Below are 14,886 nucleotides of genomic sequence, written 5' to 3'. Positions count from 1 at the left end.
TGTGACAATACTTACCAATAACCAGGTACCAACAACCCTGTGCCACATTGGTATGGGGCCTTGCCAATAATGATCACAGGCTTGCTCAGCTCACCGATCACAGAAAGACAGGTCTGGGTGCTTTCACTCACCCTCAGCTAGCTGCTGTGACCTGCAGCTGGAGTCTCACCCCATGTAGACCAAACATTATCCATGCCATCAGAATTTGAGGGGTGTCTGGGGATGTGAAGCTGAAGGATATTGTTTCTTCAGCCTCCCTATCTTCTTCCTCCCCCTTCACTGGCTGGGCTATGGGCTGTTTCAGACCTGTGAGTGAGTAAATATTTGAAATAGTTCCAGAGAGAATGTAAGGAACATCTCCCTCCCATTACTACCATCAGGGAGGAGGTACTGGAGCCTGAAGACCCCTTTCCCCATTACTACCATCAGGGAGGAGGTACTGGAACCTGGACCCCTTTTCCTATTACTACCATCAGGGAGGAGGTACTGGAACCTGGACCCCTTTTCCTATTACTACCATAGGGAGGAGGCTGTCACGTGGGGACAGGAAGCTGGACCCAAGTGCAAGACGCAGGCACTGAAGTACTAGGGGCAGAACAGGAATAACTAAAGGATAGAACCGGATGGGGAGACCAGGGCGTGCTAGGTAATCCTGGGGTTCAGAGAGAGTTCGTGGCTAGGCTGGATCCCGGAGTCCGTGGCTAGGCAGGAGAGCTCCCTGGGCGGCTGCATAACTCCTGGGCAGGGCTGCCTCCCAGGCAGGAACATGGAGGCCCAGGCAAGACGCAGGACACCTGGGCAGGTAGCAGGCACAACCCATCAGAGGTGAGGGGTAGGAAGGGGACAGAGTCCCCCCACCGGGCAACGGCAGTCCGGCCTGCTACCCAACGGAGGCAAGGGATTGGAAGGGAACTTGGTCCGGGGTAACTCCAAGGTTGACTCACAGAACTTGAGGATGAAGCCCTGGGCCCTCCAAGCCCGGACAACCAGAACAAACAGAGCTGATCAGACGAAACACTTGGGAACGTGGCAAACCAGCTCATACAAGACAACCAGCAAACAGGACAAAACGCGTGCGTGTGCGTGCACGCACGCACGCACACACGCGCACACACAGGCTCAGTCCCAGAATCCCTTATATGCACCTTCTTAAGCCAAGATGATCCTATGATCCTATTTGGCTTAAGGGTGACAGGAGGGATGGCTGCAAGACCTGGAGTCTGGAGTCCACGGACTGGATCAAGATCCAGAATTCAGGCTCCGGACCGGACCATAACAGAGGTACTGGAGCCTGAAGACCCCTTTTCCCGTTACTACCATCAGGGAGGAGGTACTGGAGCCTGAAGACATGCATGCAATGTTTTAGGAACAGTTTCTGTATTTCACAACATACATCAGTGATAATAAACCTGTTCTCATTCTGATGTAGCGCTTGCGTCTTGTATTACGCCATCTTCTCCCTCACAAGTATGAGAGGGAAGTGAGATGATAGATGGGGAATTAAGTGTGCAGATACACCCATCGATCTCTTCCACATTGCCTGTGACCATGTTCTCAGCAAAGCCCCTTCCCAACTGGATGGGCCTCCTGCCCACCTCCAGTCCTGCCCTGCTGAGTGTGTCAGCAAGGTTTCTTAGCCTTGTTGGACACTACAGCCATGGTGACAGAACAGAAGCGAGTGTGTATGGCGGTGCTTAGCGGCGGAAGGTGAGAGCAGGAGGACAACACAAGAATGCAGGAGAAAGCTACTCAGCCCCTGTCTGTCTGATTGTGGCTGATCTACATTGGCTCCAACTCCTCTGCACCAGTTCCCATCAACCTAAATTCACAGATATTCTATATTCTACATATCTATGTAGTTCCACTTTAAAACCCCAAATGATCGGACATCCTCAGCCCTTAGAGAATTCTTGCCATCCACCTCCCTCTGTAATTACACTGCTCAGTTCTAAATGATTGCCCCCATTCGAGATTGTCCTGCAAGTGGGAACATTTCAACGTCTATACTGCCATAGAGTTAGGGTTAGTAAGCTGTGAGCATGCCATGTTGGTGGAGGAAATGTGGCAAAACTTGTGCACTGCCCCAAGCACATCCTCACGATTTGATTGATGTAAACAACAGATTTCACTGTATAATTTAAAGTAAGTGTGACAAATAAAGCTGATTTTTCTCTTTCTAAGCTACAAAGAATACATATCTAATTGCTTTTGCCTCCCTTGAGGCACAGTACTGTTTACTGGCTGACAGACAGACTGTTGGTAGCTGAGTGATATTGTGAACCGAGTGTGAAGATGAGTAGATTGGGTAAGTGGTGAAGTTGGTAAAACATGATAAACAAAGACACATTCAAAAACATTTCAAGGTCATTCATTAAACCTTTACCCCACTCTACGTCCCAATTCCCAGGGAACACTTCTGGTACTGACAACCACACAGCTTCTCACCACTTCCTGATGTGTGGACACCCCCGTTTCACCTCCTTCACCAGGAGATCTAGATCAACATCAGAAACATGGGAGACTGCCGCCACTGGAAACCAGGAGCAACACACCAGGGTGCTGGAGGAACTCAGCAGGTCAGGCAGCATCAAAATGTCAACTGCCTGAAAATCTGTCTGAATGGTGCCACGACAATGACCTCTCACTTAATGTCAGCAAAACCATCGAGCTGATTATCGACAACAAGAGGACACTGGAGGTTCATGAACCAGCTCTGATTAGGGGATCAGAGGTAGACAGGGTCAGTAGCTTTAAGTTCTTTTGGCACGATCAAAGGATCTGCTCTGGGAGCTGTATGAAATTGCCATCACTAAGAAGGTACAACACTGCCTCTACATCCTTAGAAGTTTACGTATATTAGTCATCTCACCTAAGTTGGACAAATTTCTATAGATGCACACGGAAAAGTTGCATCATGGCCTGGTTTGTAAACACCAATGCCCAGTGGTAGATGCGGCCCAGTCCATCACAGGCAGAACCCTGCCCGTCAGCGCTGCCACAAGAAAGCAGCATCCATTATCAAGGACTTCTACTACCCAGGGCATGTTCTCTTCTCATTACTACCACTGGACAGGACATACAGAAGCTTTAGGTCCCACACCTCCAGGTACAGGAACAGCTATTACCCTCCAAGCATCAGGCTCCTGATAGTTCACTTGCCTCTGATCTGATTGCACAACCTACTGACTTACTCTACAAGTGATGTTTTAGCATTATTTATTTATCTATCTATCATTAATTTGTTTATACTTCTTTATTCATTAATTATCATAGAAAAACATAGAAACATAGAAAGCCCTGTATTAGGCCCTTCAGCCCACAATGCTGTGTCGAGTATGTCCTTACTTTAGAAATTACCTAGGGTTACCCATAGCCCTCTATTTTTCTAAGCTCCATGTACCTATCCAGGAATCTCTTAAAAGACCCTATCATATCCGCCTCCATCACTGTCACCGGCAGCCCATTCCACGCACTCACCACTCTCTGCGTAAAAAACTTACCCCTGCCGTCTCCTCTGTACCTACTTCCAAGCACCTTAAAACTGTGCCTTCTCATGCTAGCCATTTCAGCCCTGGAAAAAAGCCTCTGACTATCCACACGATCAATGCCTCTCATCATCTTATACAGCTCTATCAGGTCACCTCACATCCTCTGTCGCTCCAAGGAGAAAAGGCTGAGTTCACTCAACCTATTCTCATAAGGCATGCTCCCCAATCCAGACAACATCCTTGTAAATCTCCTCTGCACTCTTTCTATAGATTCCACATCCTTCCTGTAGTGAGGTGACCAGAACTGAGCACAGTACTCCAAGTGGGGTCTGACCAGGGTCCTATATTACCTCCCGGCTCTTGAACTCAATCCCACGATTCATGAAGGCCAATACACCGTATGCCTTCTTAACCACAGAGTCAACCTGCACAGCAGTTTTGTGTGTCCTATGGACTTGGACCCCAAGATCCCTCTGAACCTCCACACTGCCACTGTATAATTTGTCTTCTTTTATAACCATATAACAATTACAGCACGGAAACAGGCCATCTCGGCCCTTCTAGTCCATGCTGAACGCTTACTCTCACCTAGTCCCACTGACCCGCATTCAGCCCATAACCCTCCATTCCTTTCCTCTCCATATACCTATCCAATTTTACTTTAAATGACAATACCGAACCTGCCTCTACCACTTCTACTGGAAGCTCGTTTCACACAGTAAAGAAATTCCCCCTCATGTTACCCTTAAACTTTTGCCCCCTAACTCTCAACTCATGTCCTCTTGTTTGCATCTCCCCTACTCTCAATGGCAAAAAGCCTATCCACGTCAACTCTATCTATCCCCCTCATAATTTTAAATACCTCTATGAAGTCCCCCCTCAACCTTCTATGCTCCAAAGAATAAAGACCTAACTTGTTCAATCTTTCCCTGTAACTTAGGTGCTGAAACCCAGGTAACATTGTAGTAAATCTTCTCTGTACTCTCTCTATTTTGTTGATATCTTTCCTATAATTTGGTGACCAGAACTGTACACAATTGACCAAAACTGTACACAATTTTTGCACATTGATTGTTTGTCAATGTTTATGTACAGATTTTCAAAATTTTATTGTATTTCTTTATTTTCCTTTAAATGCCTGTAAGAAAATAAACCTGTGGGTAGAACATGGTGACATGCTGAATATCAACCTGGAGGATAATTTTTCTTTGACTTTGATGTTGACTTTGGCCCATTTCCCTCCGTAGCCTTTACCTGGTCTACTGAGTTCCCTCAGCTATTTGGTGTGTTGCAAGACAATATCCAAAGGCCTTGCCACCTGCTTTCTGCCATGATCAGCTGGGAAGCACCAGTTGATCTTGCAGGGCCTCCCGTCGGCCACAATGCTCCCTGACCTGCCACTGAACAGAGTTGGGGCTTGTGGCATCATTTCCCCTGTTGATGTGGGTAACGAGACTACACACAATGCACTCTGATCACTATCCTTGTTTTTAGGGGGAATTGAATTCTGGATACATTAGTTACAACGGCGCATTGACAGGATGCAGAGCTGGGCTGAGAAGTTGTAGATGGTTTCAACCCTGAAAAGTGTGAAGTGATTCACTTTGGAATGACAAATTTGAAGGCAGAGTACAAGGTTAATACCTGCAGCACGGTTCTTAGCAGTGTAGAGAAACAGAGGGATCTTGGGATCCACGTCCTTAAAGTTCCTGTGCAAGTTGCTAGGGTTGTTAAACAGGCACATGGTCCATTGGCCTTCATTAGTCAGGGATTGAGTTCAAGAGCTGCAAGTTAATGATGAAGCTCTATAAAACCCTAGTTAGATCACACTCTGCTCTTTGTTCACCTCATTATAAGAAGGATGTAGAAGCTTTAGAGACGGTGCAGAAGAGTTTTTACCAGGATGCTGCCTGGATTAGAGAGCATGGCTTATAAAGATAGGCTGAGTAAGCTACAGATTTTCTCTCTGGGGTGAAGGAAGATAAGAGCTGACTTGTTAGAGGTGTAAACAACATGATAAGCTGCATGGTTCGAGTGGACAGCTAGAGACATTTTCCCAGGTGGAAATGACTGATACTTTAAGGTGACTGGTGAAAAGTATGGGGGAGTGTCGGAGGTAAGTTTTTACACAGAGAATGGAATGCACTGCCAGAGGTGGAGGTGGAGGCTGATACATTAAGGGCATTTAAGAAACTCTTAGATAGGCAGATGGATGGTGGAAAATGGAGGACTGTGTGGGAGGAAAGCGTTAGATTGAGCTTAGAGCAGGTTAAAGGGTCAGTGCAACATCACGGGCTGACGGGCCTGGACTGAGTTGTAATGCTCTATGTTCTATTTGGTTAGCTTGTTTCACCTCACCTCTCTGCAAGATTTTGGTGCACAGCGGAGTAACAGGCTGATTTTGCTGAACAGACAGAACAATTATTCTTTCTCTTTCCACTCAGTGCACCATTAGAGGGGAAGAACAAAGTGTGTGAGGAGGAGGTGATTCCAATCCTGGTGGAGCTGCTCAGTGACCAAAATGGCAAGGTCAGGGCAACAGCAGCAGGAGCACTGATGTTTGCTACCATTACCACACAAGGTGAGTGACTGACCACCACTGTTGTGTGGTCCAGGGGGAGGTTACCTCAGTAATGCTTGGTAAAGTTCCATCTTCCCCAGAACATATTGGTATAATTCGACACCATCATCATAGAGAGCATCCTCACGTCAGCCATTACTGCCTGGTTTGGTGTAGCTTCCTGTCATAACGCATGAGAACTAGAGTGAACTGTCAGGTCAACAGAAAAGGTCATTGGCTGCAGTCTACTATCACTGCAGGACAAGGAAGTGGGCAGAAAAAATAATTTCCCCCCAAAACCCACTGTCAACAGCCTCAACCCCCTTCCTACAATGATTAAGGTCAAGCAGCCATTGCTCCCTTAAATTCTGGAAAAACCTCTGGGAAGGACAGAATTCCCACTGAGATATTCAAGTCAATGGGTCCAGTTGCACTAAGGACCTTCCGGAACATTCTGACGAGCATCTGGGAAGACGAAGACATGCCCAATGAATTCAGAGTCGCCTTGCTCGTACCTCTTTCTAAGAGCAATGGCAGCAAAGCTGACTGCAGTAGCTACTGCAGCATCTCACTGCTGTTGATCGCTGGGAAAATGCAAGCCCACATCATTCTCAGCCGCCTAATCAGAGAAGAACCTGCTCGAGACACAGTGCAAGTTCTGCCCTGGAAGAAGCACCATTGATATGATATCCGCTGTCCACCAGCTCTAGGAAAAGTATATCAAGCAGAACCTGGATCTTCGTAGATTTAACCAAAGCTTTTGAAACAGATAACAGAGAAGCACTCTGGACGAACTTGTTAATGTTGGGATGTCCACGCAAGTTTGCATTCCTACTTGCCCGTTCCACAATGATATTGTCCTCTCAAATAGGGAAGCCTCAGAGACAATCAGTATCCCAAATGGTGTGAAGCAAGGGTGAGAGCTGGCCCCTGTGCTCCTTAACCTCGTTTTCACATGCATACTCAAACAAACAGTCAGGGGACTTGAACATGGGGTGTCCTTGTAGAACAGACTTGGTGGATCATTGTTCGATCTGCATCACCTAAAATCCAAATCTAAGACGGTTAATGGAGTCACCCTCGAAGCACTCTATGCAGTTGACTACATTCCAACAGAGTGTGATCTGCAGCCGGCTATTGACTGATTCACAGTGTCTGTTTGGCCTCACCATCAGTCTGGAGAAAACAGAGGCCTTATTTCAGCCTGCTGTGCCACCACCCATCACCATCAAAGGCACAACACTGAGTAAAGGAATTTAAATACCAGCTTCATCTCCGGGGCTGGTTCCTTGGATAAAGGAAGCCACGCCAGGATTTGCAAGACTAGTCAGTGCTTGGGCTGCCTGTAAGCATGTGTGCTAAGCCAGATATCCAGATGTGACGAAGATCAACTTGCACAATGCTGTTGTCCTCACTAGTCTCCTGTGTGGTTGGGATACATGGACCGTATACAAAAGGCAACTCAAACTGCTGGAGCACCTCCACATGTGCTGCCTGAGGTATCAGTCCACATGACTGTATCACCAGCCTGGAAGTCCTCAATAAGGTAAAGGCTGCCAGTATGGAAGGCATGAAAGCACAACTTTGTTGGACCAGACATGTTACATGGAGGACTCCCAACTCCCTAAGCAGCTGTGAGTTGTCACAGACAAGCAGAAAGCATGTAAGAGGTGTAAAGACTTTGTGAAAGCCAGCATTGCTTGCTGGCATCTGGAACACAGGGCCTGGTACAGAGCCGGTTGTGTGCCTGGTTACACTTGCTCGCAGCAACCGAGAAGAGAAGCATCTTGCGGACCTGAAGACAGAAAAAGGAAGCAGCAGCAACAGCTGTGCCTACAGAATCAGGACAACCCTTTGTCCCCACTGGGAATGTCTCTACCCTACAAGAACTGGCCTCTACAGTTACCTGCAAACTCACGTCAGATCAGCTGCACAAACACAATCACCATGGAAATTGACAGTCAACCAACCATCACTGCAGGACTTGTGTGTGACAGGGAAAAGAGGTGGGCATGAAAAATCATTGCGAGCATGATCCTCCCTGACAACTGCCCTTCTGCAAAGCACTATAGGGCTATTTAAACAAAAACCACACCATTTTAAAAGTTTCCTCCCCCCAGGCAGTTAATCTGATCAGCACCTCCCTACCCCTCCCATCTATCTATTACCCCTGTTGCTGCACTGATAACACTTTAAACCACTTTTTATAAAGCCACATACATTGTAAATACATGCTGGTATTTATGCAGATTTTATTCCATATTAGTAGCTTAACTTTTAACTTTATATTTTATTGAATTCTATAATTGTTGGCTGTTGTTCTTGTTGCATGTCGTGCCGACACCCCACAGGAAGCTCTGAATACGGTACATGTAAATGGACAGCCTACAGTGAATCAAGCTGAAACGTGATCTGTACTGCTCAGGGCAGTATGTTGCTTAGATGTCTGTTATCGTAGCCCAGTCAGAATCATGAAACAGAGGATGTTCCCATTTGTCTCCGTTGTAGAACAATATTTTGGCTCATTTCCTTTCTTTTATCGCTCACTGCTTTCAATCTTCACATCATGTCAGGATTCACCACCCCTACTCCCAGCTAATGTTCTAATTTCCGTCGAAAGTGCAAAGGAGCTGAGTGCAGTGTGTTGATCTTTGGCTCCTGTTTACCCTGTTTACTGTGGCAGTACACTAGCGTAGCCGTCCATTTAACACGATTACAGCAGTCAGGTGTAAGACTGGGGTTCGATTCCCACTGTTGCCTGTAAGGAGTTTGTATGTTCTCCCCATGACCGTGTGTGTTTCCTCTGGGTGCTCCGGTTTCATCCCACATTCCAAAGATGTACAGTTAGGGTTAACGAGTCAAGGACATGTTATTTGGTGCCGGAAGCATGTTGCCCAGCATCAACCTCGCTGATTTGACTTCTTTCACTGTATGTTTCGATGTGTTGTACGTGGCAAATAAAGTTACTCGTTTCTTTCCCTTGATTCTCTCCTTCACCTTGTTTTCTCCCACTTTACACTGGCTTTGTGTAAGTCTATTGTTTAAATTCAGACATTGCCTGGAATCAGGACAGGGCCAGTGTACAGTGCCACTGGGTCACCGTGTGCAGCCTGGGTTTAGACGGGGCCAGTGTATGGTGTCACCGGGTTACTGGGTGCAGCCTGGGTTGAAGTTTCAGACACATTCCGACATGGAATGTGCCAGGAATACCCAATCATGGAATTGTCACTAACAGTGGATAAACAGATGGAATATGAGGACCGGATGTATAATTCCACAATACCTGATACTTGGGATGTTTATCATTCTGAATGGGTTTGCTTCCCAATCCACACCACTTGGGAAAAGTGCAAAGGATGAGCGAAGCTGGTCTTATCCCCACCCCACCTACCAGCCTGTGTGTCTTTGGGACAGGGGAGCAAACCAGAGCACCTAGAGAAGACCCACGTGGTTACTGTGAGAACGGGCAAACGGCAGACTGCGGTCAGGATTGAACCCGGGTCGCTGGAGATGTGAGGAAACAGCTCCACAAGTGTGTTACTATGGAAGCAATCGGTTGGGGCTGCCTGAGCAACAGAGAGGTGTTCTGGGGCCAGAATCACCCCTCAGTACCTGGCCCCTCTCCCCGGCCAGGCTGCAGTAAGGGTGACACAGCCATGGTAATAATTGCTTCTGGCTGGAGGAGACAAGCCTGGAGCCTGGCGGAACAGGCATTCTGGTCACAACCGGACGTGCAAGGTGGAGGATCCAGTACTTCCTCAATCAGAAGGTTCTTCAGACGAATGGGGCATAAAATGTGTTGCCTATGGCCAAATGTTACAAGAACAGAAAATGAACAAGAAAGAGGAGCCAAGGGAACAGAGAAACTGGGAGAAGAAACAGTTGTGGTCATCTCACACTCAGAGTGGAGATAACAAAAGTTCCCTTGATAACAAGTAATCTCTGACACCTGCTACTGAAATCTAAAAAGTTTCTAATGAAATACAGAAGCAATACTGAAATTATTGAAAAATTTGTCAGAGTCAAAGAGCACTACGGCACAGAAAGAGGTCCTCGGTTCATCTAGTCAGTGACTAACTATTATTCAATCAATCAACCTGCAGCCAGACCTCAGCCCTCCATACCCCTCCCATCCATGTACTTCTCTTCAACGTCAAAATCAAACTTCATCCGCCACTTTCACTGGCAACTCGTTCCACACTCTCTCCATCCTCTGGGTGGAGAAGCTCCCCCTCATGTTCCCCTTAAACTTTTCACCATTTCACCTTTCAACCTTAACTACTTCTAGTTTCACCCAACCTCAGTGCAGAAAGTCTGCTTGCGTTTACTCTGTCTATTTGCGCAATTCACTGAACAATTACATGTATATAAGTGATTATAAAAAAAATACAAGCAAGCATAGGAAAGTTAAACTACAAGAACATTTATGATACTGCACCCCGATTCAACAAAGGGTTAAGGGCACACTTACCATCCTTGGTCCCTGAATGGTAAGTGTTCAAGTGGCGATTGTGACAGGGAGCCTTGATTAATGCTAGAAAGTAAATCGAAAATGTAGCAGTACAAACCAAGAAACTTTACCTGAAAGAGTTAACCACTGCTCTAGCAGAAAACAAAGGATCGATGAGAGAAAATGTATCAATAAACCAAGATATAATTCAAAATAGTTTCAAGTGCTTTTGTAATTGGATGTCAAAGCCACACGCAGGAATACTTTATGCCTGATCGATGTGGCTTTCTTGAATATTTTATGCTTTTATGCAGTCTAGAGGATTAATTAACATCCAAGCAGTTGCAAAATGAAACAAGGCTGCAAGTAGTGAGAGCAGCAGATGAGTCATGCCTCCCACAGTGTGAGATAATTTCTGCTCTGTGCATCTGATTTATCAGGTAATTCTGCCTGTTGTAGGCAGGCACACGTCCTGCCTGCATTCACCCGAATGAAATGATAATGCATCTTCTATCTACTGGTCCATCAGCGTTCCAGCTGCCACACAGCACAACATGTCAATGAGCTCTGCGTCAGCACAGATCAATAACTCACTGCTCTGACTCATCTGAATGGGCCCTCCAGCTAAATGATCACATCCTCTGGTTTTCTCTGCTGGAACTACGTACATCAGGCCACTGTCACTGGTCCCAGATTTCAAATAAATCCAGGTAATCTAAGGTGGTTCCTCAGGGAAGGTCTGTGGTTTCCCTCTAAATCAAGTTCTGGTTCAGATGGCACCGAAATGCAGTCTCCATCGAGATCGTGGCTCAGTCTTGATTTTAAGTTGGTAGTTGACAAAGTGGGGAGTTAGAGGTCAGGTTAGGGCCTAAAAACAGTGATGTGGGGCAGTTAGAGGTCAGATTAGGGTTTAGAGACAGGGATGTGGAAGAGCTGGAGGTCAGGTCTCCACTCTGTGCTCTGTGTTCGAAGGCCAGTAAACGTGAACTTGTGACGAAGGATGTCGGGCTGTCCCAGGTCAGTGAGTCCCGGCTTTGGATCGAGGAGGCACGAGGGCCTGTCAGTTGCCGCAGCCGGAGCTCAAACCTGGAGTTTGGGATCCTGTCAGATGATCAAAGTCCCTAGTTCAATCAGAAGTCCAGAAACCAAAGGTCGATGACTGAAGTGGGGAGGCCTGTCCTGGAGATGGCAAATTTCCATGTGTGTGGGTGGCCAGAAGGGAGAAAAAGGACTTGTTTTACTGTTGCTGTTGTTTTGTTGCTCGTTGTCTCCTGTGTTGTTCTCCTGAGCATTACAGAGACGGGGAGGGGTGCAGGGGAAATGAGGGGTTCACAGAGATGGGGAGAGGTGTAGATGCCCGGGGCAGTTACACAGGGAGGGGTATAGGGGCCGGTAGGGGTTACAGAGATCGGGAGAGGTTTCAGAAGCAGGAAGCTGGAAGGCTGCAGTTTGTGAGAATATATTGGCAAGCCTATGGAATGCTAGCCTGAGGCAAAGGCCAAGTGCTCTGGGCCTGGCAGTCACAGCAGGTTTGCGTGCCAGAGGGTACAGTGGGAATGCTGCAACAGGGAGAACTTCAGGCCATGAAGTGCTGGCGCTGGAGTGTGTGGCAATACTTATGGGCTGCCCCCAGCACGTTCCTAGGTTGTGTTGGTTGTTAATGTAAATGACGTATTTCATTGTGTGTTTTGATGTACACGTGATGAATCTGAATCTAAGTGGCACACCATACTGCTTTGGAAAAACATACCCGTTCCTTTGCTGTTGACCGCCTCAAAGCTGTACTCGGAAGTCTGGGAGCACTTCCACGAAGTGTATTGCGTTGAGTCAGGGGCAACTAGGGCCTTGCTCACATATGGGAATAAAGTGAAGAGCATGATTTAGTAACATCACGCCATCATACAAGGAGCCTGCTGACGTGCCAGCGTATCAGAGCCCCAGCCTTTGGTGCTGCCTGCATGGAGTTTGCACCTTCTCCCCTGTTCAGCTTTCCTCCCACATCCCAAAGACATGCAGATTGGTGGATTCATTATGCAGATGAATGATGGAATCAGAGGGGAACTGATGAGAATGCGGTGATGTAGGATTAGAGTAAATGGGTGCTTGATGGTCTGCACAGACTCAGTGGGCTGAAGGACCTGTTTCTGCACTGTATTCCTCCATGATTATGATCGAAGTCTAAAGTTCTTCAGTCATGACTTGGGTGGTGAGGATCTCTGATGATGGATGTGCTTTTCTACGCAGCATTTCATGTAGATGTGCTTAGTAGTTGGGAGGACTTTGCCATCGCTGGCTTGGCAGGCCGTTGTCCACATGTGACCTCCTCACTTAGGACTTATTGATTTACCTTGGTACTTATTTATTGATGTTCTATTCAATAAGATCCCAACTGATATTTCCTTAAATATCAATTTCTTAGAAAAGGATTGATCCCGATCTTAAATATACTCTGTGACTGAGCCACGACAGACTTCTTGGGGAGAGGACTGCAAAGGTCCACCATCTTCTGAATGAAGACATTTCCCCTCCTCTCTACCATCAATGAATTTACTTTGAGACTGTGACCCATGGTTGTAGACTCTCCAGCTGGACACAGGTGGAGTCGCTGCCTTAGGTCCAGAGACCCGGGGTCAGTCCTGACTTCCAATGTTGTCTACATGGGATAACTAACAATCAGGGGGCTGAGCAGCATCTGTGGGAGGAAAGGTATTGTCAATATTTTGGGCTGAAACCATGCACCAGGACCTGCATGTGTGGAATTTGCAAGTATTAATTTCCATTTTCCTCATGAATCCCAAAGACTTGTGGGTCTCTGGGTTGACAGCTGATGTAAGTTACCCCTTTGTGGAGGCAGATGGCAGGGAAAGCTGGGGTGGAGTAGGTGGGCCTGTGAAATAGATGAGATGGCTCTGAAGGCTGGCATAAACATAGAAACATAGAAAATAGGTGCAGGAGTAGGCCATTCAGCCCTTCGAGCCTGCACCGCCATTCAGTATGATCATGGCTGATCATCCAACTCAGAACCCTGTACCTGCTTTCTCTCCATACCCCCTGATCCCTTTAGCCACAAGGGCCATATCTAACTTGATGGGTTGAATGTTCTCTGTCAAAAAAGCCAAAATAAGAATAAATATTTTTGTGTTTTAATTTGATCTGGTTAATCTCTTCTCAAAGAGCAACCCCTCTCCCATCTTAGTTACAATCCCGTGAACTTTTGTTGTGCTCCTCGATAGCAAGTGTATCTGTCCTTAGATGGCAAGAACAGACCTGTGCACAATATTCCAACATGGCCTAACCATGTTCTGTATAATAGCAGCAAGACCTCTCCAGCTTTGTGTCCAAATCCTCTTTCAATAAAGGCCAGTGTATGCCTTCTAATTGTTTCCTATACTTGCGCATTAACTTTGTGTGATTTTTGTACAAAGATATTCAAGTTGCTCTGAACACTAAACCTTTCAAACCTCTTGCCATTTAGGACTATCTCTACATTACTAATTTTTTTCTAGCCAGTGAATGACTGTTTCTCCACAATTTATAGCATTCACTTTATAATAGTTGCATAGAACATTACAGCACAGTACAGGCCCTTTGGCCCTCAATGTTGTACTGACCTTTTAACCTACTCTAAGATCAATCTAACTCTTCCCTCCTACATAACGTTACAATTATCTATCATCCACTTGCCTGTCCAAGAGTTTCTTAAATGTCTCTAATGTATCTTCCCCTACCACCACCCCTGGTTGGGTGTTCCATGCGTATAAGACATACCACTGACATCCCCCCATACTTTGCTCTGGTCACCCTTGTACTAGCCTATTACGTATGCATGTCACAACACCATCAGTAACTCACATTGCTTTGTAACATTTGACCTTGTTTTTTTCTCTGTGCAGGGGTAGACTTAAACTGCCTAACGAGTGGGACTTTGCCTTCCTTTACCAGACAACTATGTCCCTGTTCTGCCTGCAGCTCGGTGCTCTGATCATGGTCTTGTCCTTCTGTTGTTTAACAATCATTTCTCCCATTCTTAAGCTACAAAATGTCACAACCTCCATTTGTTTACCATTACTCCAGTGGTTATGCCCTGTAATCTAAACACCTCCCTGATCAACCTACTACTCAGTCCCTTCATGACACCTCCACTGCTGGCCTATTTCCCATCATCCCTTTGTATTCCATATGACACTTTAAGTTGACCCTATTAGGTCAGGTTGGAGGAAGGTGACTAGTGGTGTGCCTCAGGGATCTGTACTGGGTCCAATGTTGTTTGTCATATACATTAATGATCTAGGTGATGGGGTGGTAAATTGGATTAGTAAGTATGCAGATGATAGTAAGATAGGTGGCGTTGTGGATAATGAAGTAGGTTTTCAAAGCTTGCAGAGAGA

The 14,886-nt window shown here is 46.4% G+C and overlaps 1 protein-coding gene across 1 annotated transcript in view; it reads left to right on the top strand.

Moving 5' to 3' along the window:
* Positions 1 to 14,886, top strand: part of rsph14 (radial spoke head 14 homolog) — a 760,969-nt gene that overhangs the window by 719,960 nt on the left and 26,123 nt on the right. Inside the window, exon 5 of the mRNA XM_073055680.1 lies at positions 5,933 to 6,069. Coding sequence (XP_072911781.1) covers positions 5,933 to 6,069 — 137 coding nt within the window. The remainder of the gene's footprint in view (positions 1 to 5,932; positions 6,070 to 14,886) is intronic.

The sequence above is a fragment of the Hemitrygon akajei genome, chromosome 9, assembly GCF_048418815.1.
Source record: "Hemitrygon akajei chromosome 9, sHemAka1.3, whole genome shotgun sequence".
Classification (NCBI taxonomy): Eukaryota; Metazoa; Chordata; class Chondrichthyes; order Myliobatiformes; family Dasyatidae; genus Hemitrygon; species Hemitrygon akajei.
Note: the sequence above shows the minus strand (reverse complement) of the source record. Positions and strands in the feature narration are given on the sequence as shown.